This window comes from Sycon ciliatum, chromosome 5 (assembly GCF_964019385.1).
Source record: "Sycon ciliatum chromosome 5, ocSycCili1.1, whole genome shotgun sequence".
Taxonomy (NCBI): domain Eukaryota; kingdom Metazoa; phylum Porifera; class Calcarea; order Leucosolenida; family Sycettidae; genus Sycon; species Sycon ciliatum.
In genome coordinates, this window is record NC_088647.1 from 16,568,103 (window position 1) to 16,595,888 (window position 27,786).

At 49.0% G+C, this 27,786-nt stretch overlaps 3 protein-coding genes and 2 non-coding genes across 6 annotated transcripts; 3 read left to right on the forward strand and 2 right to left on the reverse strand.

Annotated features, from left to right (window-relative positions):
- The first annotated feature begins 11,482 nt into the window (after positions 1–11,482).
- Positions 11,483–21,697, forward strand: LOC135816640 (dynein intermediate chain 2, ciliary-like). Of its 2 annotated transcripts, XM_065329799.1 has the most exons (3): positions 11,483–13,050; positions 18,124–18,430; positions 20,869–21,697. In XM_065329799.1, the coding sequence occupies exon 1, from the start codon at positions 11,826–11,828 to the stop codon at positions 12,936–12,938; it is 1,113 nt and encodes a 370-aa protein (XP_065185871.1). In that variant the 5' UTR covers positions 11,483–11,825; the 3' UTR covers positions 12,939–13,050; positions 18,124–18,430; positions 20,869–21,697. The 2 variants fall into 2 exon arrangements, with proteins under 2 accessions (XP_065185871.1, XP_065185870.1); XM_065329798.1 differs by lacking the exon at positions 20,869–21,697 and having other exon boundaries at positions 18,124–19,139.
- On the reverse strand, positions 15,313–15,385 carry Trnav-aac (transfer RNA valine (anticodon AAC)). The gene has a single exon. It is a non-coding gene; the product is annotated as a tRNA-Val (tRNA).
- Trnal-aag (transfer RNA leucine (anticodon AAG)) lies at positions 16,781–16,862 on the reverse strand. The gene has a single exon. It is a non-coding gene; the product is annotated as a tRNA-Leu (tRNA).
- Positions 18,734–19,735, forward strand: LOC135816831 (dynein intermediate chain 2, ciliary-like). The gene has a single exon (XM_065329933.1). The coding sequence runs from the start codon at positions 18,734–18,736 to the stop codon at positions 19,733–19,735; it is 1,002 nt and encodes a 333-aa protein (XP_065186005.1).
- LOC135816832 (dynein intermediate chain 2, ciliary-like) lies at positions 19,772–21,138 on the forward strand. The gene is made up of 2 exons (XM_065329934.1): positions 19,772–19,930; positions 20,869–21,138. The coding sequence occupies exons 1-2, from the start codon at positions 19,772–19,774 to the stop codon at positions 21,136–21,138; spliced, it is 429 nt and encodes a 142-aa protein (XP_065186006.1).
- Positions 21,698–27,786: the final 6,089 nt, after the last annotated feature.

Sequence of the window (27,786 nt, forward strand, 5' to 3'; positions counted from 1 at the left end):
TGCGGACACTGGAACAGCATGCTGTTTCATCCTTCATATGACTGTGGACTGATATGATCATCAGCGCAGCATTGAGAAAATGAGGCCGAACCGGATACCAATGGAAAATAAATTTTCCAAAGCCTCATTATTATAATTTATACTTTTAATCTACATGTCATTACATGTAGCAAGGGCCAGGGAGAAAGCCCGAACGACAGCTGCTGGAAGCTGTATTCGATCCAGAGACGCTGGCCGCGGCCAGTAGATTTTTAATTATGATCGTGTTCGATTGAGGCTCCTGTCATGATGTAGGATACTTATGTCGACAAAACAGTCCACATACTTTGCCCGACCCAGCCATAACCAGATAACTGCGTAAGGTGTAGCTGCTATGCAACAATAATGGCGGAGGCACATGCGAGACCCCGCACACCGTACTACAGACACGTTACTGATGGCAAGGGCTGATGATGTGGTTGGGTGCTGTGTATGCCAATGCGTCCTTATCCAAAATGAGGCGGAACTGGTTGATAGAAGCCAAGCACAAGCTCTTGCCTAAGAGCTGCCGGAGACTGGAAATCTCAGTGGCAAAATGTTTTCCGCCAAGACCATGAAAAAGGTTAAATCAGGCAATGCCCTGGTGGATGCATCGCACCTATTGCGAGCACAGCGTCACCACTAATCCCGCTTTCAAACTATGCGGTATTCCACAGTCCCCTCCGTTCTGCTGTGACACCTGCCCGTTTATCGGCCGGTCGCCCCTTTTGGCGCAGGGGCCCCTTGCCATTCGGAGGCTACCGACCGGGGCCCCATACCAGACCAATCGGCCGTGGCTTCCCCAGTGGTCATCAGCACAGAAGTGGAAACACTCCCCGGTGTATCGGACAGCCTGGCGAGAAGGCTCTCAGGGGCAGTCCAGCTCTGGCGCGATATACGCACCAAGACCCCGCAGACTCCTTTGTCACTACGCCAAGCTGTGGAGTGCATTATTATTAGTATCGACATGTTCGCGCTGGATCGCTTATGTTATGTACAATACACGTTCCCAGCTAACTGGGAAAAGAGATCTGCTGTGCCCCATGCCATGCTTTATAGCCTAGGTGTGGTGAAGCTTGCTGTTGAGAGCTGCGAAGCCTCATTGGCAGGATGGTAGCATCCCGGATAGCAATTTGCCTACTTGTAGCGTTGCTTTGATTTCGGAATCTCCAATTCCAGTTACACCGGGCTCTGGACTGGAGCGGCCTTGGACAAGAATATGTCTGACGCTCGAGCCTCAGGACGGCCTCCTTGCAGTGGTGGTCACACCAGTCGTCAGCACACAATGCCATGGCAGTAGTGCCAGCCCCGCCAGTTCTAATCATATCATCGGATGCATCCGACTACGGTCGGGGCGCAGTGTGCCAGAACCGGGCCACGGGAGGGCCATGGACACATCTGGACAACTTACTTCCGCATCAACTGGAAGGATCTTCAAGCTGTTTTCCTGGGCCTGCAGACGTTTGCTCTTGCCAGTCACTGATAACAGTATTGCTGTGCTAGAGATGGACAACACAACAGCAGTTGCAGAATTATGTTGATCACCAAGGCGGGACATATGAGACTCATATTCTCATCAGCTATGCCAACTAGTCACAGACATTTGGACCTGAGTCGAGCAGCGCCTGCTACACCTCAAAGCCCTCCATGTGCCGGTCGCCTGAACACTGAGGCCGGTTTTCTATCATGGAACATTGAAGAGAGCGGCGATTGGCAGCTCAATCCAATTATACAGGGCTGGTTCAGCTGATCAGGGAGAGTCGCCATCCAATTGTCCGAGATCTGTTCGTGACGCGGCACAATTGCCAGCTGCCGGCGTACATCAGCTAGCCACGGCCAAGACCAAGTGGCAGAGTGGTCCGATGCCCTCACGGCACTGCCGGCTATGTGGCGGAACGGCTACCTGTTTCCACCATTTGCTTTGGTGGACGTGTGTCTACGCTGCATCCGAGAACATCGGATCCAGCGAGCAATTCTAGTAGCTCTAGTTTAGCTGGTACAAGGGTTCTATCCCTTCTTGCTGCAGATGTTGATCTAGTGCTCTTGGCAGCTGCCACAGCGCGACCCTATGCTCCTTGATCCATGGGAAGAATCTACATCCACTGCAGGGCCTCCGGCTAGCCATTTGGACCATCTCAGGCATACTACAGCTCAGCTGGGACTTTCAGCAGACGCCTCCACACGGAGGCGCGACGGACCTACTGTCTCATACGAGTCAGCCTTCCGATTATAGAACAGCTGATTGGGTGCACGGTAGGAAGATCACATGGCTGCCTCACTAGCTAACTTCTTAGCTGATCAGGTTTCCGAAGGTAAGCAGTACCGCACTATCAACATGTGTCGGTCAGCTCTGCCGTCCCCCTTGCCTAACCCATCCGGTTCCCCCCTTAGCCAAGACTTGCATGTGTGTTGTGTCCTGCGTGGTATCTATCACCACTAGCGACCACCACAGCCATAGTGTGGTAACACATGGGACGTGAAGATGATGTAGGATAAGAGTAGTGCTCTGGGTCTGAAAGCTCAACTTCGGGTGCCCCTTCTGTCCAGGAAGACTTAGTGTGTAATGCTAGTATTATGCTACTTGCGTTTGCAAAGTCAGCTCGATCATTTGAGCTGACCTCATTGGATATAAACTAAATGGTTGGTTGGTTGGTTGGTTGGTTGGTTGGTTGGTTTTTATTTCACTTCGCACATTCAAACGGGATGACGACCCAATAAAATGACGGCGAAGGCTTAGCCTAGAAGTGGCTATGGAAGAACATAGTAAAAGCTATGGAAGCACATAGTAAGAGAATAGGATACTAATAACTGCGGGTAAACGGGGGGAGAGAGAGAATACGATGTATCTGTGATACTACGTGCGGGTTACTGAACTGCACGGGGAGGGAGAGCAGAGCGATCAGCAGCAACTCCAACTACTCCCTACAGGCGTATGGTACACATGCATGCTTAAACTCAGGTAGCCGGGTAATTGTGCGGACCTCACCAGGGAGAGCGTTCCACAGCAGAGCACCAGCAACAGAAAATCTCCGCTGACCGCGGCGGCTACGGTTTGCCTGGCTTAGTAGGCCATTTGACTGCTGATGGCGGGTAGGGGTGCCTTGTGCTGGGGTCAGAAGCTGGGCGAGCACAGGGCTGGTGCGGGCGTGGATGCACCGCCAGATGGTGATCAATATTTTCTGCCTGTAGAGCTCGCTGACACGGTACAGGGAGTGAGCAGTGAGCAGCGGTTGCATGGCTGTCCGGGGCGGGTTGCCATCTATACAGCGGATGGCTCTGTTTTGCGTGGTTTGCAGTCGTTTCAGTTGACCCTCTCGCATTGCGGCTGAGAAACAGCAGGAGCCATAAAGCAGGTCGGGCATTATGACCGCCTTCACATACACCTGACGAGAGCGTCTTGATAGGCTTCGGCGTGCCCGCCACAAGGCGCCAATTTTCTTGGCAACCTTGGTGACCACATAGTTTACATGGGTGTCCCAATCTAGGCGATTGTCAAGGTGAACGCCGAGGTAGCGCGCAGAAGACGCTGAGGGGAGGAGACAGTCGCCGCTGTTGACTGTTACTTCCTGTACATGCTGCTGGGGAGAGATAGTCAGAACCTGGCTCTTGGTGGCGTTCAAGATGAGGCCTCGGGACTTCAGCCAACCGGCCAGAGCAGTTGCCGCTGTGGTGAGGGTTCTGGACGCTTCCGCCGCTGAGGCCTGGGAGTCGTACAGGGCTATGTCATCTGCAAATTGTACACTTGGCACAGGCCAGGAAACCAAAGGGACATCGCGCGTGTATATACTGAAGAGGACAGGGCCGAGAACAGAGCCTTGGGGCACTCCGCAGGGTCAAGCCAGAGCAGGGCTGGTTGAAGGCGAGATGAGGATCTGCTGCTTGCGGCCGGACAAGTAGTCGACGAACCAACTAAGGGCTTTTCCAGAAATTCCAACCGCAAGGAGGTCTTGAATTAACTTGTCGTGGTGCACTTTATCAAAAGCCTTCGACATGTCTAATAGGCACAGCCCTGTGGTCTTGCCACTGTCTCTCGCCTTCTGCAGATTATCAGTCAGCACACAGAGGGCGTCTTCCGTGGAACATTTCTTGCGGAAGGCAAATTGTGTTTCGGGTAATGCCTGGGTCAAGTCCAAATGACGAACTAACTGGTGTTGCACTACCCTCTCCAGCAACTTGGACACTATTGGGAGAAGGGATACAGGTCTATAGTTGGTGGGGACTGATGGGTCACCGGCCTTGTACAGTGGCACGACAGACGTCAATTTAAATGCGGATGGAATCGTTCCAGTCCTCAGCGAGGTGCAGAACAGCACAGCAAGAGAATATGAAAGCAAGTCAGCACACTGCTGTAGCAGAGAGCCCGGTATGCCGTCACTACCTGTGGCTTTCCGCGCATCCAACTTCTCAAGGAGACGTCGGACGTCAGCAGGAGTCACAGGATCAAGTTCGGTTAAGGAGACGGGTCCAGCGGGACCGTGCGGGGTACAGAGTTGTTCAGGACGGTTGGGATCGGTGACAATGGAGTGGAACGTGTCGGCCACCTCGCTGATGCTACAACTAGGATCTTGGCGGCGACGTGAACGCCCAGTGACTGCATTTAGAATGGCCCAAGACTTCCTAGGGTTGGCCACATTTTCTTCGCACTGACGGGAGAAGTACTCGTTTCGCTTGCGCCGATACGCGTTCCGAGCAGTGCTACGTGCTTGTTTAAACTCTGCATACAGTGTGCCGTTTGTCCTATCCTTCCGCCAACGACTGTGCAGCCGCCGTTTACGCTGTTCGAGCTGGTGCAGCTCTCTGTCAGACCAGGGAGGTATCGCCCTCCGGGAAGGCTTAGAGTTGTGCAGCGGGGCATGCTTGTCCAAAACGTACAGGAACTTAGTGTGCCACTCTTTCCACATGTGATTTACATCATTGTGATCCGAAAAATCATGTAGAGAAGCCTCAAGGATATCTTGCCGAAAAGAGTTAATGTCAACGCCACGTATATTCCTGGTCAGCCGCGACGTCGTGGATGACGCGGGTGGAACGTCAACGGCAAGCTGAATAAAGGCTTCCACAGCGCTGTGGTCACTAATATCAGTGGGCACAACCGTTGCTAGGGACACTAGCGCCGGGTTGGTCAATATGAGATCGATCATCGTGCCTTCAGGACACTGTGGAGTTTCACGGGTCGGCTGCATGACGATGTTCTGGAGGCCAAACGCAGCACAGAGGTCGGTGAGGTGTTTGTGCTGGGGTGCCGGATGGGCTGGGTCCATATTGACATTAAAGTCTCCAACTAGGGTCACGGAAGAAGACTGCACAGCTGCTCGTACAATATCTGCTTCCAAATCTGCCCAGTAAGACACTGGCTCCCCCGGTGGCCGGTACACGCAACCAACCAGGTGCCGACCTGGTTTTCCGTTTATTTCTACCCAGACTGTTTCTGTAGATTCAGAATGCAGATCTGGGCGGGATCGAACTGGGAGATCTTGACGGTAGTAGAAGCAGACTCCGCCACCCAAGCGTTGAGTGCGGTCTTTTCGAATCAGATTGTACCCGTCAATACTGAGCTCTCCGTCTGTGATTTCGGGATCTAGCCATGTCTCTGATAGACCCAAGATGTCGTACTGACGCGTGCGGATGAGGCTGGCAATCTCTGGCAGTTTGTATCTTAAAGGGGAAGTGCATCGATTTTTCAAGTAGGGCTCAGATGAAAGACAATTGGATATCGGTTCCGATGGTATATCTCTCGCTTGCGTACGGCAAGGGAAACTTGCCATATCGCCGATTTCCTGATCCCGTTTCCATGGCGACTACAGGTGATGACGCACATTCTGCTTAGCTCCGTGAGAGAGAAGGTCGATCACTGCAGAATTGTGTCATTTTCAGTTGTCTTCTTGTATTCACGAAGTGAAAGAAGTACTGTGTTCAATGCTGTTAGTGCCGTGAACTGTTTATTAGTAGTCCTCTCCGTTGTGTACTGGGACGTGACACCGACAGGGGAAAGCTGGAGTGCGGAGACGTTAGCTGGCAAGCGAAAATCGTGACGAACCAAGTGCTGAAATCTTGGTTGGGACAAATCAAACGTTCAGCATTTACCTCAACCAAGGACCATGCCGTTTGCTCTTTCCACTTCCTGAAGATGGATGCGCTGCCTGCTGGAGACTCTCCTATCTCTCGTAACATCTTCTGAAGCCAGGTGAGACGACGAGTAGCGGAGATTAGCGAACGAAATAATGTCGTATGTTTTGAAATTTTGCTGCTCAGGAGAGATGGCATTATATGAACTTAGTCCATGTGAACTCAATCAGCCCATGAACAAATGCTTTCCTTGCAGACGTGCATGTGTCTATCCAATCTACACGTAGAGATCATTCCATGCCCTCAGTGAATGGCCTATTTATAATTATATTATTTGTCCATACACTTCATCTGCATGTTGTCTCTATGGAGAAGGGTATTGTTCATTTCATAATTATGAAGAAGTTCGGGCAATAGATGCTTTCCTCTGGTACAATTCTGTTGACCTAATGTTCTTTCTAGCTTCATGGGTAGCTTAGGTGAGGTACCATCACCATCATGTTTACATGAGGGTCAACCACTGCACCGTTCTTTGTTGTGACATGACGTAAGTTATTGTAACTGCTCGCAGACTCCATAACTTCCAGCAACACCTAGCATGGTTTTCCGTCACCGTTGTGGGTGAACAAATTCCTGTCCAACATATTTATACAGACATACCAGCACACACCATGCGCCATACTTGCCCTGCCCTGTCGAGTCACAGCCACGTTGGCCCGGAGGGGCAGTGGAGAGAGAATGGGAGAACGCCGCCCCATGGCGCCCGGGACACAAAAACAAGAGTTTGTCCGGCTACGTAGGGAGCAACACACATACATATACATACACCACACACACACACACACACACACACACACACACACACACACACACACACACACACACACACACACACACACACACACAAAATGAGAGTTCGGGTCATCTGCCACGAGACTGACGGGACGGCCGGGGAGAGCTTCAGCAGCCGTGTCTATTCCTGCCCTGGACCGAACGGAAGCAGCGGTCGCGGGACACACAGTATTCACCACAACACGGCTCCACTGTCGTTGGGGGCTGAGCCACACACTTGTGACGGGCAAGAACGCCACAGCTAAGAAAGCAACGGCCACAGCGATCACACTGGCATGCTCCACGCTGCTCCTGCACACACTCTCTCCCTCTCTCTCTCTCTCTCTCTCTCTCTCTCTCTCTCTCTCTCACACACACACACTCACACACACGCACACACACACACACACACACACACGCACGTGCGCACATACTGCAAGAAAGAAAGAGAGCATGAGTGTCAGATTCTTGCATAGGAAGTGTTTATCAGCACACACTTATACATGCACATGCAGGCACTCAACGACCAACTATGCACCATGCCGTATGTTCGTCAAACATAAGATTGCAATACCAAGGAACAACATAAACAAGATCACTTACTTCGTTCTCCTCCAAGTGTGTCCTCCCCAGCCATTTCCCTAGGCGGAATGTAGCCTACGAAATGGTTTCTCTAGACTAGGAGAAGATGCTTGGTATTCGCCATCTCTCCTGAGAAATGTTCAGCAAAAATGTCAAAACATACGACATTATTTCGTTCGCTAATCTCCGCTACTCGTCGTCTCACCTGGCTTCAGAAGATGTTACGAGAGATAGGAGAGTCTCCAGCAGGCAGCGCATCCATCTTCAGGAAGTGGAAAGAGCAAACGGCATGGTCCTTGGTTGAGGTAAATGCTGAACGTTTGATTTGTCCCAACCAAGATTTCAGCACTTGGTTCGTCACGATTTTCGCTTGCCAGCTAACGTCTCCGCACTCCAGCTTTCCCCTGTCGGTGTCACGTCCCAGTACACAACGGAGAGGACTACTAATAAACAGTTCACGGCACTAACAGCATTGAACACAGTACTTCTTTCACTTCGTGAATACAAGAAGACAACTGAAAATGACACAATTCTGCAGTGATCGACCTTCTCTCTCACGGAGCTAAGCAGAATGTGCGTCATCACCTGTAGTCGCCATGGAAACGGGATCAGGAAATCGGCGATATGGCAAGTTTCCCTTGCCGTACGCAAGCGAGAGATATACCATCGGAACCGATATCCAATTGTCTTTCATCTGAGCCCTACTTGAAAAATCGATGCACTTCCCCTTTAAGCTACATGCATTGAGCGTGGCTATTTTTATGCCAGACTGAGTCGGCGTAGATGCATGGGGTATAAAAGGTGGTGCATGAGGATTGAGAGGGAGAGTCATAGTAGGGGCTAGATGTTGATGCAGATAGATACAGACAAATGCGGAATAAAGTTAAGCCAATGAGACAAACAATGCAAGGCGCGCAACCTCTAACAACTTACAAGCTGTCCCTTCGCCTGCTCCCGAGCTTTCGCTGTGGCATACTCATCCGAAGCCTTGTGACGAGTTGACGAATGGCTTTGCTCTCCTCACTCTCAGTCACCTGGACTCCCTGCTTTGTAGCCGGAGTAATAACACGCGCTGGGAACGTGTGTTTCCCACGAGCCAGCTTGAAGCCTTGGTCATCGGGTGATGGGTGACCAGCTTTGCCTCTACTCATCGGGAACGCGGGTGTGGATGAAGATGTGGGGGCAGTCGCCTCGGTTCGAGCACTCGTGCAGGGAGTGTGAACTCCCAATGCATTGGCGTACGTCCACGGTTGTGGTGCATCAGGGACATGATCCTGTGCCTCCTTGTTCACACTGCCTTCTTGTTGCTGCTTTGCTGGTGTTGGTAGCGCTGCCACTTCTTGGTTTTCCTGCCCCTGCCCAAGTGGTTCTTGGGGTGGTGCAAGCTCGCTTGTTGACGTTGCAGCTCCCGGACTGGGCTTGGTGCCCTGCTGCGAGATCGCCCTGCAATCCCTCGCCACGTGGCCGGGGGTGCTACATTTCCAGCACGTGGGGGTCTGCCCTTTGTGCCAAACTCGCAGTTTGTACCGGCCTACGGTGATGGAGCTGGGGACAGCGATTGTGGGTACCATGGTGTAGTATACGATACCTGTACTGAAGGTGCAGCCCTCAACCGTCTTTTTCTCGTTTTTCGCGGGCCCCAAGAGTGTCCCAAAACGACTCAGTGAAGACGCAATGGCCGACAGCGCCATGTCCTCCGGAACTCCAAACACATGCACCGTTTCAGCAGTGCCATCCCCTGGCAACAATTCCAAGGTCTTCCCTTGGGCCGACAGTCCGCGGGAGAGCAACGTGTCACGGGCAGCTGTCGAGGCAAGAGTTACTTTACACGTACCTCTCCTGCCCTGAATATCAATAACTCGGATGTCCGTGCTCCGAACCCCTGCTCCGAGAAGCAGCTTGACGAAGAAGGCATGGTCCTCTGACGCAAGATCCTTACTAAGGTTGATGCAGCAACTCCTGGAGGTACTGCTAGACATACTTGGGACATAAGCTAAGAAAACCGCAGAGCGAGAAAATCTGCATCCGCACTCAAATTTGAAAAATCGTGGGGGGGAAATGCAGGTGCTACTTGATGTTTCAGCTTGCCTCGCCGACAAAGTCTCAGAGGTCCGGAAGTCCAAACTCATTCTTCGTTCCCAAGCTACTACTAGTACTAGGTAGTCTGGCTAGCCTACAAAATTTAATGTAGTTGATTATGCTCGAAAATTTAGAGCCCGCACAGCCAAGTTTCGATTGAAACCAGAGCAATCAGCATTCTACCACTGGCTTGGCAATCCCAGCTCCTCACATACCAGTGGGCTCATCCACTCTGGCACAGTGGCTGAAGGGTATCTTGTCCCTGTTTGGGAATTGAGCCAGCCTTCCAGGCTCATTACACCTACTCGCGGCGCCTCAGCTGCAGCCGCTTTCCAGGCTGTCATGTGTATGTCAGATGCCTAGCTGGCAGCCAATTGGAGCCAGCCTGATACATTTGTATCCCACTATAATGGTCACAAGCTGTGCTCAAGACAATAGCTCAGCCATTCATAATCATCCTTCCAGTGTCCCTACTCAGCTGCTGCCTCTCCGGACTGAGGGTGCCTATGTTTCACCTACTGATAGTGCAATCCGTGGTAGTAACCCAACTGCAGTATTAGTATTTGTGGGAATATCCGAACATTGCATTCATGTACAATGTATATGTAGTCTGGATGAGTGGCACTGTCTGTGCATCACTTAGGGTGCCGTAAATTGTGTGGAGGTTCTCTCTTGTCAGGCTATTTACCCTGAGGAGTGAGTGCTGTTGTCCATGTTTGCACTGGATGACGTTCAACGGTTGTTATGCTATAATATTGCTTTTCCAGCTCTATCACTGTGGAGAATACATGTTTGAGCAAGTATTGAGATTTGGTCTCAGCCTTGTCTTTGAAAATCACACTGTCACATTCGAAGGCCGAGCCTCCGAAATGCAATCGTAAATTCCGCTAGGACCCTAAGGGTCTGACGTGGAATTGGGGAATAAGGAGGTGAGGCTGAGAATGTGACAGTGTCCCACCCTCCCAGTGCAGTGATACCCCAGAACACTGTCACAGTAATCCATTCAAGAAACGGCTCAGAAAGGCCAAAGAGATTCTGGGAAGGGTTGGTTTTGGCGGGAAATGAGGTTGAATGTGTTTGTCTTTAAAACGCTATGAATTATATGAAAACGGAGCGATTTTGGGCCTAACACACTGTCACATTCTCAGCCTCACCTCCTTATGCAACCCCAATTCCACGTCAGACCCTTAGGGTCCTAGCGGAATTTACGATTATCTGTTCACGAAGCTAGCGAGTAGAGGGATGCAGAGATAGAGTGCAGTGTGGTCGGCTAGCTGTGGCAGTCCGCACTCCTCGCCAAAGCAGAGCGTCTTCCGGTCATGGGGTGCGCATGCGAGAACGGCTCACACCTCATGACTGGCTGTTCACAAACTGACAAAGCTAGCGGGTAGAGCTACTAGAGGGGTGGTACTACATGTAACGATGGCCTCGGCTAGCTAAACCGCGAAGGTCACAATCTGTCAATCATCATTATCGACTGGATTAGGTCCTTGATCCCCTGGCATGTAGATCTACGTCTGCACTACAGGTAGATCTACATGACTATACAACTACAACTAATAATTACTTACTTTCAAGTAGCGTCCGTCTACTAGTACTGGCTGCGTCGTTCCAAAACTCCAATGATGATCATGTAGATCCGTTCCTCCAGTCTAGTAGTGACTAGTACATGTACTAGTCCTGTCTCCACTCTCCACTCCAGTTTACATCTCACATTGCGAGCAGGCAGCACACGTAGATCTACTTCTCTGTACTTTTTTTGTAGACCCGCACGCAGCTGCGTAGACACTCTGACAGTTTGGTGCTGTAGCCAGTGTAGATCTGGTACATGTAACATGGTGTAGGCCAGGGACTAGTACTGGCAGTACTGCGAGGCAACCGCTGCGTCGGCTCTACCGCCCTGCAGAACTCCATTTCCTCTCCTTTCTCACATAACAAGTTTCTGTCTGGGTTGGTCGACGGGAAACGTTCCTGGCCCTCAACCATGAGTATCGAAAAAGATAACCTGCAGTTGATACGTGAGGCCGTTGCTTCACTTGCAGCCAAGGATCGAGAGAAGGAGAACGCCAAGCTGAAAGAAGCCGAGCGCCGGGCCAAAGAAGAAGAAGAGGCAGCGGCCAGACGGGAGGCGCAGCTAAACGAAGTCATAACCCGAGTGTTTGAAGGCCACAAACCCTCGATTACCGTCCAACGTAACACGCTATAACTACAAGGAGGGCGCTTACAAGTCTATCGGTATTACGGAGCACATGGTCGTCCACTGGGAGATGCCCAGCTATCTCATTCGGGCGGATTCAGAAGAGGCTGAAAGACAACGCTCGCGCGCTCTAGATTACGAGAGAAGCGGCTCGCTCACCACCACCACCTCCCGACGTTTCTCGCATTCGCTAGACCCGGACGAGCAGAGTGACGGGGAAGAGGACGACGACAACGACGATGAGGATGATGACGGGGAGGAATCGTCGACCAGGAGAGCAAAGAAGGAGAAGAATGCGGACGCATCCAGAGAGGGCGGCGGTGCTGCCGCAACTGCCGATGCTGGCGGAGACTCGAAGATATTGATCCAGTTCAACTACATCGATCGTGAAACTCAAACCTTGGATACATCGTTTACATCGACACGCGAGACGATGACCGTTCCGCCAAAGCGCGCCGGCTATTCAGACAGTGTCACTCAGTGGGAGATCTACGACAGGTGCATCGAGGAACAAGCGCGCTTGGAAGCGGAGAAGAAGCGGAAAGCGGCTGCCAGTGCGCGCCAGCCGGCAGGCGGAGCGCAGGCGCAGACGGCGGCGGAACCTGAGCCACTACCGGACGAGCCAGACGAGCTTGAGATCACGATCAAGCTGGAGAACCTGGAGCCCAGCAGTGGTTCAGGAGGCAAGAAGAAGAAGACAGGTGGCATAGGGGGCAAGGGTGGTGATGATGATGGTGACACCGAGGAGCCTGTGAAGGAGCACGATTGCTCGGCCATCAGCAAGGTGGCCAAGGTCATGGAGCGCATGGTCACGCAGAACGGCGTGCGCGATCGCATTCACGACATGGTGTACTTTGACGATCCGCGCGACGGCACGGCAGGCTACAAGAAGCCCGGCACGCTCCTACACCTGTGGAGCGTGAAGGGTAACTACGGGTTCGGTATAGCGGTGAAGTCGTTCTGCCTGTGCCCGCGCTACTCGGACATGTTCGTCGCCACCTACCGAGGAGGGAATCATACACAAGTGCTCCACGCTTTACCAGCAGAACTACATCCGCTCATTCCAAGCGCACAACTTCACCATCTACGCGGTGCGTTGGAACCCATTCCAGCCGCGTGTGTTTGCGACGTGCGGAGTGGACAGTTGCGTGAAGATCTGGGATGATGAGCGGCCAGAGACGCCGCTGTTTGTATTCGACCTGGACGACCCCGTGATTGACTTCTGCTGGGCATCGTACTCATCAACCGTGTTCGTCGCCGGCACAATGAACGGATATGTAAGTGAATTCCACGTGTTTGTATGTACATGTACATGGTGTGTGTGTGTGTGTAAAAAATAAAAAAATAAATGGAAAAATGAAAAATAGGGATTCACTGGCCAGAAAAAGTCACTTCAAACAGCTGTGTGGTGGATACCAGGCTAAAAATAGTAGCGGTCAATTCATCCGCCTTGCAAGCTGTTGAATGGTGCAATCCCAGCACAAGTTGCTGTGTCTAACATAGCTGTTCGCTATCATCGCTTCCGCGATGGGCATGTCTGAGGTCTGAGGTGTGTGTGTGTGTGTGTGTGTGTGTGTGTGTGTGTGTGTGTGTGAGCGTGTGAGCGTGTGTTGGCGTGCTCACTCGTGCACGTGTGTGCTCATATGTTTGTCTGTATGCTCATATGTTTGTCTGTATGGTGCGAGGTGTTTCAATGTGGGTACCAGTGTCTGCTCCAGAGCCAGGTCAGCCGGGTCAGCGGCCCCTGCGGGTGGGGTGTACTTTGACCAGTTTGAACAAAGAACACTGGATCACTTGTGACCCGGTTGGGAAGACATAAATACATCCCGGAGTCCTAAAATATGTGTTACGGCTCCCTGATGTAGATGCAGTAGCCGCACTTGAGCGTACCCGGCTCTGACCTGGTTGAAAGAGTTGTGCCATGTACAACTGTACTCGGTTGGTTTGAAATCCTAGAGTAGGCACTGGGTACGCTTGTAGCAGATAGTGGTTGGGCAGGCACTGGGTACACCTATAGCAGATAGTGGTTGGGCAGGCACTGGGTACACTTGTAGCAGATAGTGGTTGGGCAGGCACTGGGTACACCTATAGCAGATAGCGGTTGGGCAGGCACTGGGTACACTTGTAGCAGATAGTGGTTGGGCTGTTGGCATCGGGTTTCACTGGTTTAATTAAGGGTTTACTGTGGTGCATGCATGTCACTTTGTTGGTTTCAGTGTTTTTATACTCACGATTTGAAGCATACGTACATGTACATACACTTGTGGGCTAATCAGTCTGTCTAGTCTGGCTAGATCAACTCTTGTGTGTGTAATGAATGGTGCTGGTGAAACCTGTCAGATCCACTCTGATTTGCAAACCACTCTGCACCCCAGTTTTTATTTATTTATTTATTTCACCTTCCCGTGGCCAGGGAATATAGGCCAATAATGCAATATGGAGGGAGGGGGCGATAGCCAGCCATGGCAGTAAGCAAAAACAATGCAAAATTTAAGAAAAGTACTTCGAAGTACAAATTACAGGAGGCAATAACCTACACAGGGCGAGGCAAAGAGAAACAAATCTGGATGAAGAATTAGCAGTTATTAGAACGCAAGCTTCATGTTGACCTTGAAATCATTTAGCGTACAAGACGATTTTACTGATGAAGGCAGGGCCAGCCAGAGATAATAGGCAGCGAAAAACGGAGATCTGGTATAAGCTGATGTTCGGGCTTTAGGCAAAGTACAGTAATTGCGTGTGCTGTATCAAGTACGAGCCCCTTCACTGGATGCGGTTGGATCTCGGGATAGATAACCTGATGGTGCCTTCAATCCGTTTCTGTACAATGTTCTTCCCCCGACCTACTGGGGGCAGGGTAGTCGCCTGGACAGGTTCAAGTTACTGCACAGTAGTGGCAACAGTGAAATGTTACTACGCAACATAACTACACGCGTGGACAAAGAGATCCGGCCTGTGAGCCGAAAGCAGCATCAAGGCTCGTGCAGCCCTCGGATGGGTTTTTGACCATGCATGATGTAATATCAAATTGCATGATGTAACTAAAATGGAAAAGCACTGCTACTTTTGACTCTTGGGTTGGATTTCTTTTGCCACGACAGTACTTTACGCCATCCCAAGAGATTCATTTTACATTCTCACCGAAAAAATTAATGATGAACACGCCACGGTCTATAACACTGAAAAGAGTACATAACCCCCCAGAGTTTTCCAACGCCTGATCCAGCTCTGCATAGGGTCTTGGTCGAGCATATTCGGATCTTTGCGTCATAATACCGTACACATCTGAGAGGAACCCGGGGAGTCGCGGGTACTCTCGGATCAAAAACAATGGTGCCCTGCCTCGAGACCGGCCTTGCGCTGGTGTGGAGTGTACGCATGACATCAGAAGATCCGATTACGCTCGACCAAGACCCTATGCAGAGCTGGATCAGGCGTTGCACACTCTGGGGGGTTATGTACTCTTGATAACATGTAATCACGATAAATCCACACACTTTTTAAATATAGAGTGCCAGAAGACAAAAAAATGAGTTCATTGTTTCCACCCGGGATCGAACCGGGGACCTTTCGCGTGTTAGGCGAACGTGATAACCGCTACACTATGGAAACTTAGACATGTGATGGGTTTTCAGCACCTTCTATTGAATGGAATAATGTAGTCCACTTAACAGGACAAAGACAGCGTTTCTGGGATTCGAAGCTACGCTCTGGAGTGACTAGAGCCGAAGGGCCGGGTTCCACTGGGGCTCCGCTGCTCCGCGGCACTTGGCTGCATGCAGCGGAGCAGCGCGGTTCCACTGACACTCGCTATTCGCGGTACCGCGGTTGTGCTCCATTTTTTTTAATGACGTTTACCTGCATACCCGCGCGAAATCAAAACAATCCTCGTCATCTGGCCTGCGCAACGCATTAAAATTTGAATTTTAAAATTCTCGCTTACAAAACAATGAAAAATGCCGGAAATAGGTCGAGCTGCAACCGCGGCTCGCAGTTTTTGAATACAAATTGTAGCGAAAGCTCGCGGTGAGCCGCGTACTCGCAGCTCCAGCTCGAGCCGCGTACTCGCAGCTCCAGCTCGAGCCGCGGCCACTATGGTAATCATGATAATGTTTCATGCCGCGGATGACGTACAGCGGAGCCGCAGTGGAACCTGGCCCATAGTGACCGCGGCTCGAGCTGGTGCAGCGAGGCCGGGGCTATGGATAGGCCCCCGTGTAATATGCCGGCATTCTTTTGAGCATTTTCGGTACAATCTGCGAACCCAGCACTTTGGGCTCGTGATGCAGCATTTTGGGGGAAACGGAACACTTGGCCGTTGTGTATCAAAATTGAGAGAAGAAAAGCTTCCCAAACAAGAACGTCACTTCCGCATTCCGTGGGTTAGCTTCTTGTTGAGAAGTTTATGAATTGAAAATAATGGTTTTGACCAGGGAGTCGTAAAATACCGGTGTTTTCTGACTCCCTGGTTTTGAGTCTTTTGACGGCGTGTGCTGAGGATTACAAAAAAGTGAGCTTTTCCGAGCATGTTCGGCAAGGTTTGGGAGCATTTTCGGCAAGGTTTACGAGAATTTCCCAAAAGCATTTTCGGCAAAGTTTTGGGCATATTACACCGGGCCATAGCTATGGATAGATAGCGTGCTTGCAGTCCGAATGTCTGCCATGATCATGTTGGGGATTTGCATACGCGCAGTCAGTTTCTTTTTTTTCACAGACTCAACCAAGCCTCTTGTACTGGAAAAATAAACACAATTACAAGTGCAACCTCAACAGCACAGGAAGAAAAAAATGGCTGTGAAAACAGTCGAGAGAGCAAAAATGACTGTGAACACAGTCGAGACAGCAAAAATGATTGTGAACACAGCCGAGAGAGCAAAAACGGCTGTGAAAACAGTCTAATATGGAGCCTCGGGAGAATAACCGGTGCTGCTCATCGCAGTGAGTTTCTTTCAGAGAGTGATAATGTGATGATAATGAAAAAGATAAATAGTATGAAAAAAGGAATCCTGGCAGCGGTGGGATTCGAACCCACGCCTCCGAAGAGACTGGAGCCTTAATCCAGCGCCTTAGACCACTCGGCCACGCTACCATTCACGAACTGCCTGGCTAGTGATTCGCTGAACAATATGGAGCGACAGGATTTGAAGTTGCACTGGTTGTTGGGACACAGCAAGATTTGCCCAGATCCCCGGAAAATGCATTCCTGAGTTATTTTTTCATGAAGTATCACCAGTGATATGAGTCATGTCTACTGTTAGAAAACTTATGGTTAGATTACTGTAAAGTGAGAAACTTACGCTAGAGATTAATTTTCCCTATTTTCACCACCATCACACATTCGAGAATATAAATTGCCGCAAACTGCTCTGTACATTGATCGTAGACAGTAAGGTCCAACTGAAGAGATACAATTGCAAAAGTTTCTCATCGTGAACCAGCCCAATTCATGAAAACTCGAAATGCGTGCGCCGCGAAAGTAACTTAGTTTGTCGCTTTTTAAGAAGGTGCAAGTTGTAAGGATCTGATAGACCTGTCCTCCCTGCATTTGATCATGGTTGTGATTAGTGGTCCTCACGGGTAGCCGGGTACCCGTGAGGACCTCGGGTAGCACGGGGAGAGAATAGTACCCGAAAACCCGAAGTCACAGATGACATCATGTACAGTGCACGTGTACAAAATTATGTAATACTCCGCATGTCTACCCAGTGTGTAAGGGAAGGGGTGCATTGTGGTGTTACCATGGAAACACCGCCCGATCGGGTACCCTTGCTACCCGTAGAAAACTAGCCGAATCCGATACCTGAAGAAAATGCTACCCGACTCAGCCTTAGTTGTGATGCTGATCACCGGGGGTCTGGAGAACTTTAAAGGGATGGTCTTGCAGTTATCTTTCCGTTTTGTACAGGCGGGCATAGGAATCCAGTCGATTGACCAGGGCCTGCGCGCCTACAGAACAGTGCACAATCATGTTGATCCGATGCGACCAGTGTGCTGCAGCGCAAAATAATTACATGTATGTCATCAGGTCATGCATGTACTGCTCACCCATGGCTGCATGGCCACTGCAGCGCCCTGAGGCCGCTAGATGTGTGACCGGATTTCCATGTCCACGACAGTACACGATGTATTGCGCTAGGATCAGATGTTTTCCTGGCTCGGAAGTATGCCACAACATTACAGCTGTTCGACATTTTTATGTCTAAGAACAAGTCTCCACCAGCAAGAAACACAGCACACCCTATGTGTAACACCTATCCCAGCAGTTCACCCACTACACACTTGTACAACCATTGAAAAACTATCGCTGTTTCGTTTGCTTGCTTTCGTCCCATGCTGGTGTGCGCGTGCAGGCCCATGTGTACGACTTGGACATTGACAAGTACAACCCGCTGTGCAAGCAGGACGTCATACCGTACAGCAAGAATCGCCTGACCAAGGTGCACTTTGTCCCCTCGCAGATGCTTCTCATTGCCGGCGACGATCATGGCAACATACACACGCTCAAACTCTCGCCCAACCTGCGCAGGGGCGTGCGCAAGACGTCGCGCCAAAGCCAGTTGCGCAAGATGAACGAAGTCATCGCCTGGGTTTGGGAGCCAGCCGATATGGCCAGCGGTAACAAGAAGAAGAACAAGAAAGGTGGCAGAGGCGGCAAAGGTAAGGGTAAGAAGAAGGTGAAACACTAGGAGCAGCTGCTGAAGCAGCCACACTTGCACGTCGCATGTATCCGTCCTACTGCACAGTGCACACAAGGTGTTCAAGCAGCCACGCTTGCTAGTCGGATGCGGCGTCCTCCAGGAAAGTGCAACTGTGAGTAAGGAGTTTTTGTATACGCGTAGTATTACCAGCTTTGCACGGCACTACACTCCAATTCCCACTAGACAGCATAACATTTGCCAATGTCGGATCCACGTGACGGATTTAGTGAAACCTTGTCTCATGAATCGAAAGTTCAGTTGCATGGCTTTGTTGTGGAGCGTCACACAGTGGGAGATCTACGATGCGTACACCGAGGAGCTGGAGCGGCAAAAGCGCGAGAAGGAGGCCAAGGAGAAGAAGAAGGGTGGCCGCGACGAGACGGCAAAGCGTCGGGGAAACGACGAGCTGGGTATGACGTCATCGTCGATGGGACCGGAGGATTACCGGCCGGTGGCCAGAGCGGCAAAAATCATCGAACGCATGATCAACCAGAACACGTACGATGGCATGGGGCAAGATTTCAAGTACTACGAGGACCCTGTGGACGATTCATGCAAACTCATCGGTACTCTGATGCCGATGTGGAAATTCGCCTATGATGGCGCCAAGAAGATGACCGTCACCACCATCGCCAACAACGAGCGCTACCCAGACCTCTTTGCCGTCGGCTACGGCTCGTTCAGCTTCGAGAAGCCAGGCAAGTTCGGCCTGGTCTGCTTTCACACGCTGAAGAACCCGTCGTTTCCCGAGTACGTGTTCTGCCTGGGCAGCGGCATCATGTCTCTGGACATTCACCCGGAGCTGTGCCACTTTGTGGCGGTGGGCCTGTACGACGGAAGCGTGGCCGTCCTGGACGTGCGTCGTCCGGCCAGCGAGCAGCCCGTATTCCAGTCAGCCGTCAAAGATAAGCACATGGACCCGGTTTGGCAGGTGCGCTGGCAAAAGGAGGACTCCGAGGAACGTCTCAACTTCTTCAGCGTGTCGTCGGACGGCCACGTCGCCTGCTGGACCATAATCCGCATGCAGCTCGAGCGGCAGGAGATCGTCACCGTTCGCCTGCTCAACAAGCCGCAGCCAACGCCCAAGAAGGGTGCTGAAGTCAAGGTGTTCAACGACCTGGCACGGGCGACTTGCTTCGACTTCAGTCCGGTCGTGGACAACATCTATCTGGTCGGAACTGAAGAAGGCATCGTCCGCAAGTGCTCCAAGACCTACAGCACCACGTTCCTGCACTCGTTTCAAGCCCACAGCAACGCCATCTAATAGTACTCGATTCGCTGGAGCCCGTTCCAGCCCCGCATGTTTGCCACATGCAACGCTGACTGGGCACTGAAGCTCTGGGATGGCGAGATGCTCTCTTCGCCGCTATTCAAATTCAACTTCACTGACACTGTGTCCGACTTTGACTGGTCTCCGTTCTCAGCTACAGTGTTTGCTGTGTCCACTGAAGATGGAACTGTGAGTTGTGTACTGTGCACTAGGCTGTTTAGTGTAGGCTTAACTGACACAGTCCTGGGAACACTGGGCTGTGGGCTGGTGCAGGCCATTACCTTCTTTATCTGATCTGATTTCCGACTCTGCAGCATTCTTCATGTACGGGCCCACGTGCCCACACACATACACACCACACACACACACACACACACACACACACACACACACACACACACACACACACACACACACACACACACACACACACACACACACACACACACACACACACACACACACACACACACACACACACACACACACACACACACACACACACACACACACACACACACACACACACACACACACACACACACACACACACACACACACACACACACACACACACACACACACACACACACACACACACACACACACACACACACACACACACACACACACACACACACACACACACACACACACACACACACACACACACACACACACACACACACACACACACACACACACACACACACACACACACACACACACACACACACACACACACACACACACACACACACACACACACACACACACACACACACACACACACACACACACACACACACACACACACACACACACACACACACACACACACACACACACACACACACACACACACACACACACACACACACACACACACACACACATACAATTCACATGAATTTGGGGCTAGATCGCCTCTCTCTCCAAGGAGGATGCTGGATAAAATGTGGTCAGATGCACATAATTATATCATTTTATTTGCTCCTTGTGCAGTGTTCGCGCAGTGATATTGTAGAATTAACACTCACAATGTTAACATTAGATGTACGTGAAGTGATGCAAGCACTCGCAGTGATGCGTATTGACCTGCTTCTGGCGCTCTGTCTCTTTCGTAGGTCCGCGTCTTTGACCTGAGCGTGGACAAGTACGACCCACTCTGTCGGCAGCTGGTCACGCAGAAGAAGAACATGCACCTGACCAGGGTCCGCTTCAACAAGGAGTTCCCCTTCTTGCTGGCTGGGGATGATCGCGGCTACGTGCAGTCTCTGAAGCTGTCGCCAAACTTGCGCCAGGCCCTTACGTCCAAGACCTACTCAACGGAGACTGAAGTCGCCAAGATGGACAAGCTCATCGCCTGGGTTCAAGAGCCAGCAGAGCACAAATAACCACGCGAGGCAAGTATGCGTTCTCAGATTGCCCCTGGAAAAGCAGGTCAGTAGATTTGTCACAGACTGTGCGGTGCTCCGTGTTTGCTGTGGTTTCTGCGACTGTTGGCCGTGGCCATTTCCCCATGCCCTGGTACTGATTGAGAGCATCACTTTGAGCAATTGTTGGAGAGCTATGGACGACAGGTTACTATCAAGTCAAAACTCTGATCTAGGAGTGGAATTGGCCAAGGGAGCATTCACCGGCTTCAACCATGCCTTTGCCACACTTCTGTTTCATTGAACATTTGGAAATAGTGAGCTCCTTGTTAGGCTCGTGACTATGATGGTATGTTTTTTTTCAATTTTACTTGAGCAATTATTTTGATTGTATATTGCAGACACGCATGTGTATATACATATTATAGTCTGGATAAAGATATCACTACATTTGCACTACCCAGTCATTCTGGATTTGAATTGGAATGAACACTAGGAAGCCTGCATAATAGCATAGAGTCAAGTGTACATATCTGTACCCAAGCATGCTTGGGCAGTGTCCCCACGCGTGGACTGCCTGGGACAGCCTGGCCTCCGAAGTACATACGTGTGTGACTGTCTGTATGCATGTCATTTTTTGATTTGATCCAGTATTAGTAGTAATGGTGTGCTCTAGACTCATCTGTGACTTCTGCCAGCAAACTGAGATAATGCTGTGGTATTGCTTGCTCATAACTACTCGGTGTGTGTGTGTGTATCCCTGAGCACCTTGGGAAGAGATTCGGAGCATTTGAGGTGCGTGTTGACTATCATATTCCCCAGAATATAAATTGCACCTTTTCACGCTTTTCAAAGGGCAAAAAAGGGGAGAGAATTCCGATCAAGTGTGACATGATCCTAGCTATGTTGCTACAGTATAATTATGGATCAGATCTGAAAATGGGAGTGTGATTTATAATCGAGTGCGACTTATAACCGGCGAAATAGGGTATAATAATTATGCTTCCTGATTTCAAATCAAGTAGCTTTGCTCTGGAAGAAGATGAATTGTACAGGAGTACGGGACGACAATTGTATATTGGTGTATGAGGGTGGGAGGAAGGAGTGAGGGGGGGGGGGGGTAGACTCTTTTCCTATCATATCCGGAACTGCCCATTGCGGCAGAGTTCATCCACGGTAAACTCCATGCAAGTTATAACAGTTATGACATGGTACCTCCACAGTCCTGGATCTGTTCACACAAACACCCAAGTCAGCCGGTCATCAGTGATTTCGATCACAGTACTAGTCCATTCAGAAAAAGATGGACTTCTAGCTTTTGACCATAATTCCCATAAATGGGTCAAATGTTGAGTTTTTTTAGAATGTTTTTCTGCAATCCCCTGTGGAATCCTCTTCCAAATGCAAGTATATTTCTGAAGTCAACTAATCTTGTCCAAAAAGCAAGCCATAACAAGAATAGGATTTCGGCCAGGTTTTGCCTCAAAAGCACTGAATTGGGAAAACCATCAAAGTCCAGGCCGTTTGACCCTGCCTGCAACAGTGTATTGTGCGGTTCGAACTCCAGTTCAGGTACCCTTTTTGGACCCTTCTTCAAATTTCAAATTTCGTAGCACTGCACTGTGTGTGATAAAATCATGAAAAATCGCCAAATGCGGGAGCTCCGAAGAACCAGTGTCCATTTTTTTTTAACGAATGGACTATAGCATCAGATTATATTCTGATCATTTTCACGTTGTTCCATTTTGTCACATACATGTACATGTACACTCCACTGTACTGGTTAGCCGAAGCTATAATTGAAATGTGAAAAGTTAGACGTGGCATGCTGGTGTACAATGTACAACAGGAGTGTAAATATTAATAATATCAAAATGAACAACTTTCTATGAGACAAACAAATATTCTGGAAGGAAAAAGTACAGACTACTTGTCGAGTTATACATACCGTATTATCTCTAATATAAGCACGGTCCTTTATTTTTTCAATGTACCTCCGCCCCGTGCTATTAATGGAGACGTTCTTTTATTGGTGTTGCAAACCACCAGTTCTCAAGTGGGAAAGGCCTTCGCGCTTATGGCATTGTATTCGTTGCAATGTTGTATTTCGACTCAGCCGTACCGCTGATATTGCTGCATGGCATGCGCTATATGCGCTGTGTGCGTTTTTGCTGTATACGCTGTTATGTCCCGTTTTTTATGCGTATGTTTTGCATGTACGCTGTTTTGCATGTACGCTGTTTTGCATGCTATAAATAGCTGGTGTTATTAGTGTTCATTGTTAATTATTCGATGAAGTGAAATATACTGTGTAAAGGAAAAGAGTTGTCCTCGTGCCGTGTGGTCGTACGATCCTGACAATTTAGAGAATCTTAGAGGGTTCAAAACAATTGGAGACTGTTCCATTATTATTTCAACCTCATTTCAGAGGAATGTTACCATGCCAAATTCATGTATGACACACACATTTCAGGGTTTTTTTCGCCGGTACAGATAATGAATTTCAAGTACACAGTGTGCTTATAATGGAGACTAAGCACTTTATTTTTTTAATGCCGCCCCAAGGTGTTCTATTATTGGAGACTGTGCTTATATTAGAGATAATACGGTAAGCAGTCGGAACCGATGAAACATTTACATACGGATAAAATAATGATTACGTGTATCGTCAAACGAGTGGAGAAAAGAAGAAAGAAAGGAACAGGACGGTGAAACTAGAGGTAAAAATAGTACACCGTGTTCTATTGTTTAAAAAAAGTGAAGGCTGTGTAGTGTAGATATGTAGTGTAGATATGTAGTGTAGATATGTAGTGTAGATATGTAGTGTAGATATGTAGTGTAGATATGTAGTGTAGATGTGTAGTGTAGATATGTAGTGTAGATGTGTAGTGTAGATATGTAGTGTAGATATGTAGTGTAGATATGTAGTGTAGATATGTAGTGTAGATGTGTAGTGTAGATATGTAGTGTAGATATGTAGTGTAGATATGTAGTGTAGATGTGTAGTGTAGATATGTAGTGTAGATATGTAGTGTAAATATGTAGTGTAAATATGTAGTGTAGATATGTAGTGTAGATATGTAGTGTAGATATGTAGTGTAGATATGTAGTGTAAATATGTAGTGTAGATATGTAGTGTAGATATGTAGTGTAGATGTGTAGTGTAGATATGTAGTGTAGATATGTAGTGTAGATATGTAGTGTAGATGTGTAGTGTAGATATGTAGTGTAGATATGTAGTGTAAATATGTAGTGTAAATATGTAGTGTAGATATGTAGTGTAGATATGTAGTGTAGATATGTAGTGTAGATATGTAGTGTAAATATGTAGTGTAGATATGTAGTGTAAATATGTAGTGTAAATATGTAGTGTAGATATGTAGTGTAGATATGTAGTGTAGATATGTAGTGTAGATATGTAGTGTAAATATGTAGTGTAGATATGTAGTGTAAATATGTAGTGTAAATATGTAGTGTAGATATGTAGTGTAGATATGTAGTGTAAATATGTAGTGTAAATATGTAGTGTAAATATGTAGTGTAGATATGTAGTGTAGATATGTAGTGTAGATATGTAGTGTAAATATGTAGTGTAGATATGTAGTGTAAATATGTAGTGTAAATATGTAGTGTAGATATGTAGTGTAGATATGTAGTGTAGATATGTAGTGTAGATATGTAGTGTAAATATGTAGTGTAGATATGTAGTGTAAATATGTAGTGTAAATATGTAGTGTAGATATGTAGTGTAGATATGTAGTGTAAATATGTAGTGTAGATATGTAGTGTAAATATGTAGTGTAGATTATGTAGTGTAGATATGTAGTGTAGATATGTAGTGTAGATATGTAGTGTAGATATGCAGCTTGTAACGTCTTCAAATGAGTGAGACCATAAACACATTTACGTGACAAAACAAAGAAATGTTTATCAGCACACACACACGTGCACAATCAGCATTATCAATGAGGTGATTAGCCACAGAAGAATTCTGCTTCCGATCAACGGCACGAACATGCACTAACCCGTGAATTAGATGTACGATTCGACTCATCCGGTGTTGTCGCACTCCAACACACACTCCCACACATACACACGCACACCAGGGGCGTGCTGATTGTAATGATACTCTGTGTGTTTGGCATAGGGTAGTTGATGTGTGGTTTTGCTCCAACACGTCCCTTTTAAAACTACTCTACACTTTATTTGTCGTACTAGCGTATTGTAATCGACTCGCCGGTGTTGTTGAGACGGAAATATGGATACCACTTTCCTCCACCGCTAGCGTGGTCAGAGGGTAGGCTGAGGATCTTCACTCGTTCCATGCCTCGGAACAACACCTCGATCCTCTGACTATCTACATCGATAGTCAAACACACGTCGCAATCCTTGCGTGGTAAAACGAGGTCAGACGACTTGTCATGCGCATGCTGTTGACAATGGTCATCGCACCACCACCATCCTTGTACCTCACTGCACGTCTCTGCTTCCCTGACTGTAGCCCTGTCTTTCAGCTTTGCTACACCCATGAAGATGTTATGATGATCTTCCCAGTTGGTCTTGAACAACCAGCATGCTCTGCCAGATGCGTGTCCGGTAGCACATACAGCCATTGCACAGTCAGTATTAGTAGCGGTGACAGTGCAGCTGTCCTCAGACAATGATAGTGATGTTGAGCGCAAATAACGGCTGAACTTTTTGAAGTGATAATACACATACCAATTGACCTTCTTCTTTTCAGCTGATGATACATGTATAGGATAACCACCAAGGACAGGTCGGAACGCTTCAGCCTCACATATTGGTTTACCGTTGTAGCTGCGGCCCACTGTTAATTGCATTTCCTGCGCATGATCATCAGGGTGCATCAAGCTTACATGGACATCATCCGGGACGGTATCAACGTGAAGTGGTCGGTTGTCAAAGCCTCGAAGTGGAAATTGGAGGATATGCATATCTGCCTCCGGTGTTGACCTCTTCTTATGTGTACAATGCACCATCCTCTCCACGTCCACTCTGGTTGAGAACACAGTTGTTTGTGACTTTACAGTCTTGACAGCATTCTCCACAGCGTCCTCATCAATGGTCACACCTAGCTTTCCAGTGATATGAATCATTGGTGTGTCCAGGTCTTCTGATGTCATGCTACTCGTAGCGTCCAGAATACTGCTGTGAAGCGATAAGACATGCTGGTCCATTGTTGATACTGTGTCTCTGGAGGAAGAATCAGAACAGCCTTCAGCAAGGCGATCACCAAGCACCTGGATGGTGTCAATTGTCTGGCGCTTTGAATTCAGGCGGCTTTGCTCAGACTCCAAGTGTATCCGTTTTTTCCACCTGATCTGGTCGATCTCATCCTTCACACGTTGCTTGTCTTTCTCCAAGGCTTTGATCAGATCGTTGTAAAACGTCTCCACTTTCTTAGATGCATCAGTAGCCTGCTCGTCAACTTGATCCACTGCAGCACTGAGGTCTGTTAGTCTGTCGTCCAAACCGTCCAGGTCAGACAAGCCCGGCACACTGCTGATTTCCTTTACAGCTCGGAGAATTTCTTGCCTCTGCTTCTGGACAACATCCGTAGCAGGAACCATTCTATGTCCGTCGCGCATGTGCGCAGCACAACATATCCCGCATACAAGAGCACTACAGGTTTCACAATAAAGCGACAACACCTGGCCAGCGTGAGCGGGACATTTAGCCTGCACGTCGTCCGAAAGCGGGTTCGACCCACCTTCGGTAGAGGTGTTGGCGGTGTACAAAGTACCAGCGGAAGGTGGCAATGTTTGCCACGCTGGGTGGCGAGCGCTCCCCGCAGCAGCTCCGCCATCGGTCAATTTTGTTACTTTCCTGCACAAAACACAATGAATGCTGGCCGTCTGCGGATTGACGCTGTCCTTCAGGCATCCCTCACATAGGACGTGCAGGCAACGAAGCAACCGTCCAGTGTCTGGCTTTTCAGTTTCGCACTGGACACACGCGCTAGAAGACCTGAACATTGCGAACGCTGGGGAGAAAGAAAGAAAGAAAAGGTTGCGCTTCAACAGTTCCAGTGCGATGTGAAGATTAGAAACCTTTTCCGCGTCTATATTTCGATGCCTGAGCCGAGCGATAGAAAGACTGAGACCCACCGTACCTGTATGGAACAGTGTAGATCTACTGGAATGTTTCGAGGTCGCCCATGACTGTATGGCTATGTCTATGTGACTCTGATTGTGAGGCTGTTTCTGCTATGGACAGGACTGCAGCAATGATTATGTTGAAGGGGATGTCCCTCCACGTCTCCTCGGATCAAGGCGTGGACTTAGGTGGATGTACATAATTGTATGGTTGTAGCAAAGCTTGGCGTTCTCGTATCCCAGGTGATGTCAACTACATGACATGTTGTATCTGTCTTTGGAGTGATGCCAGCGTAGATCTACGTGTCAGAATGTCAGCCACGTATCTATGGTGAGGAGGAGCTGGTTTGGTTGTCATTGGTGATGATGGGTCCACAATATTATTATTACTCAAATCTGTGGACAGCAACTGTTTCGCTCTGTTAGAGCTAGCTCCTCAGCACAGCTCAGAGCACCGAAGCGCAGCTCTTCGCAATGAAATACGTTTCCGTGAAGCAAAGCATTTTTATAAAGAGCTGCAAACCCCGCCAAGAGTGCTCGAAATGCTCCAAGA

Bases quoted from the DNA above. Each gene is read 5' to 3' on its own strand.
- LOC135816640 (XM_065329799.1), top strand. From the start codon at position 11,826: ATGGTCGTCCACTGGGAGATGCCCAGCTATCTCATTCGGGCGGATTCA.
- LOC135816831 (XM_065329933.1), top strand. From the start codon at position 18,734: ATGGCTTTGTTGTGGAGCGTCACACAGTGGGAGATCTACGATGCGTAC.
- LOC135816832 (XM_065329934.1), top strand. From the start codon at position 19,772: ATGTTTGCCACATGCAACGCTGACTGGGCACTGAAGCTCTGGGATGGC. The intron at 19,931-20,868 runs GTGAGTTGTGTA...TCTCTTTCGTAG, and splicing joins TGTCCACTGAAGATGGAACT to GTCCGCGTCTTTGACCTGAG.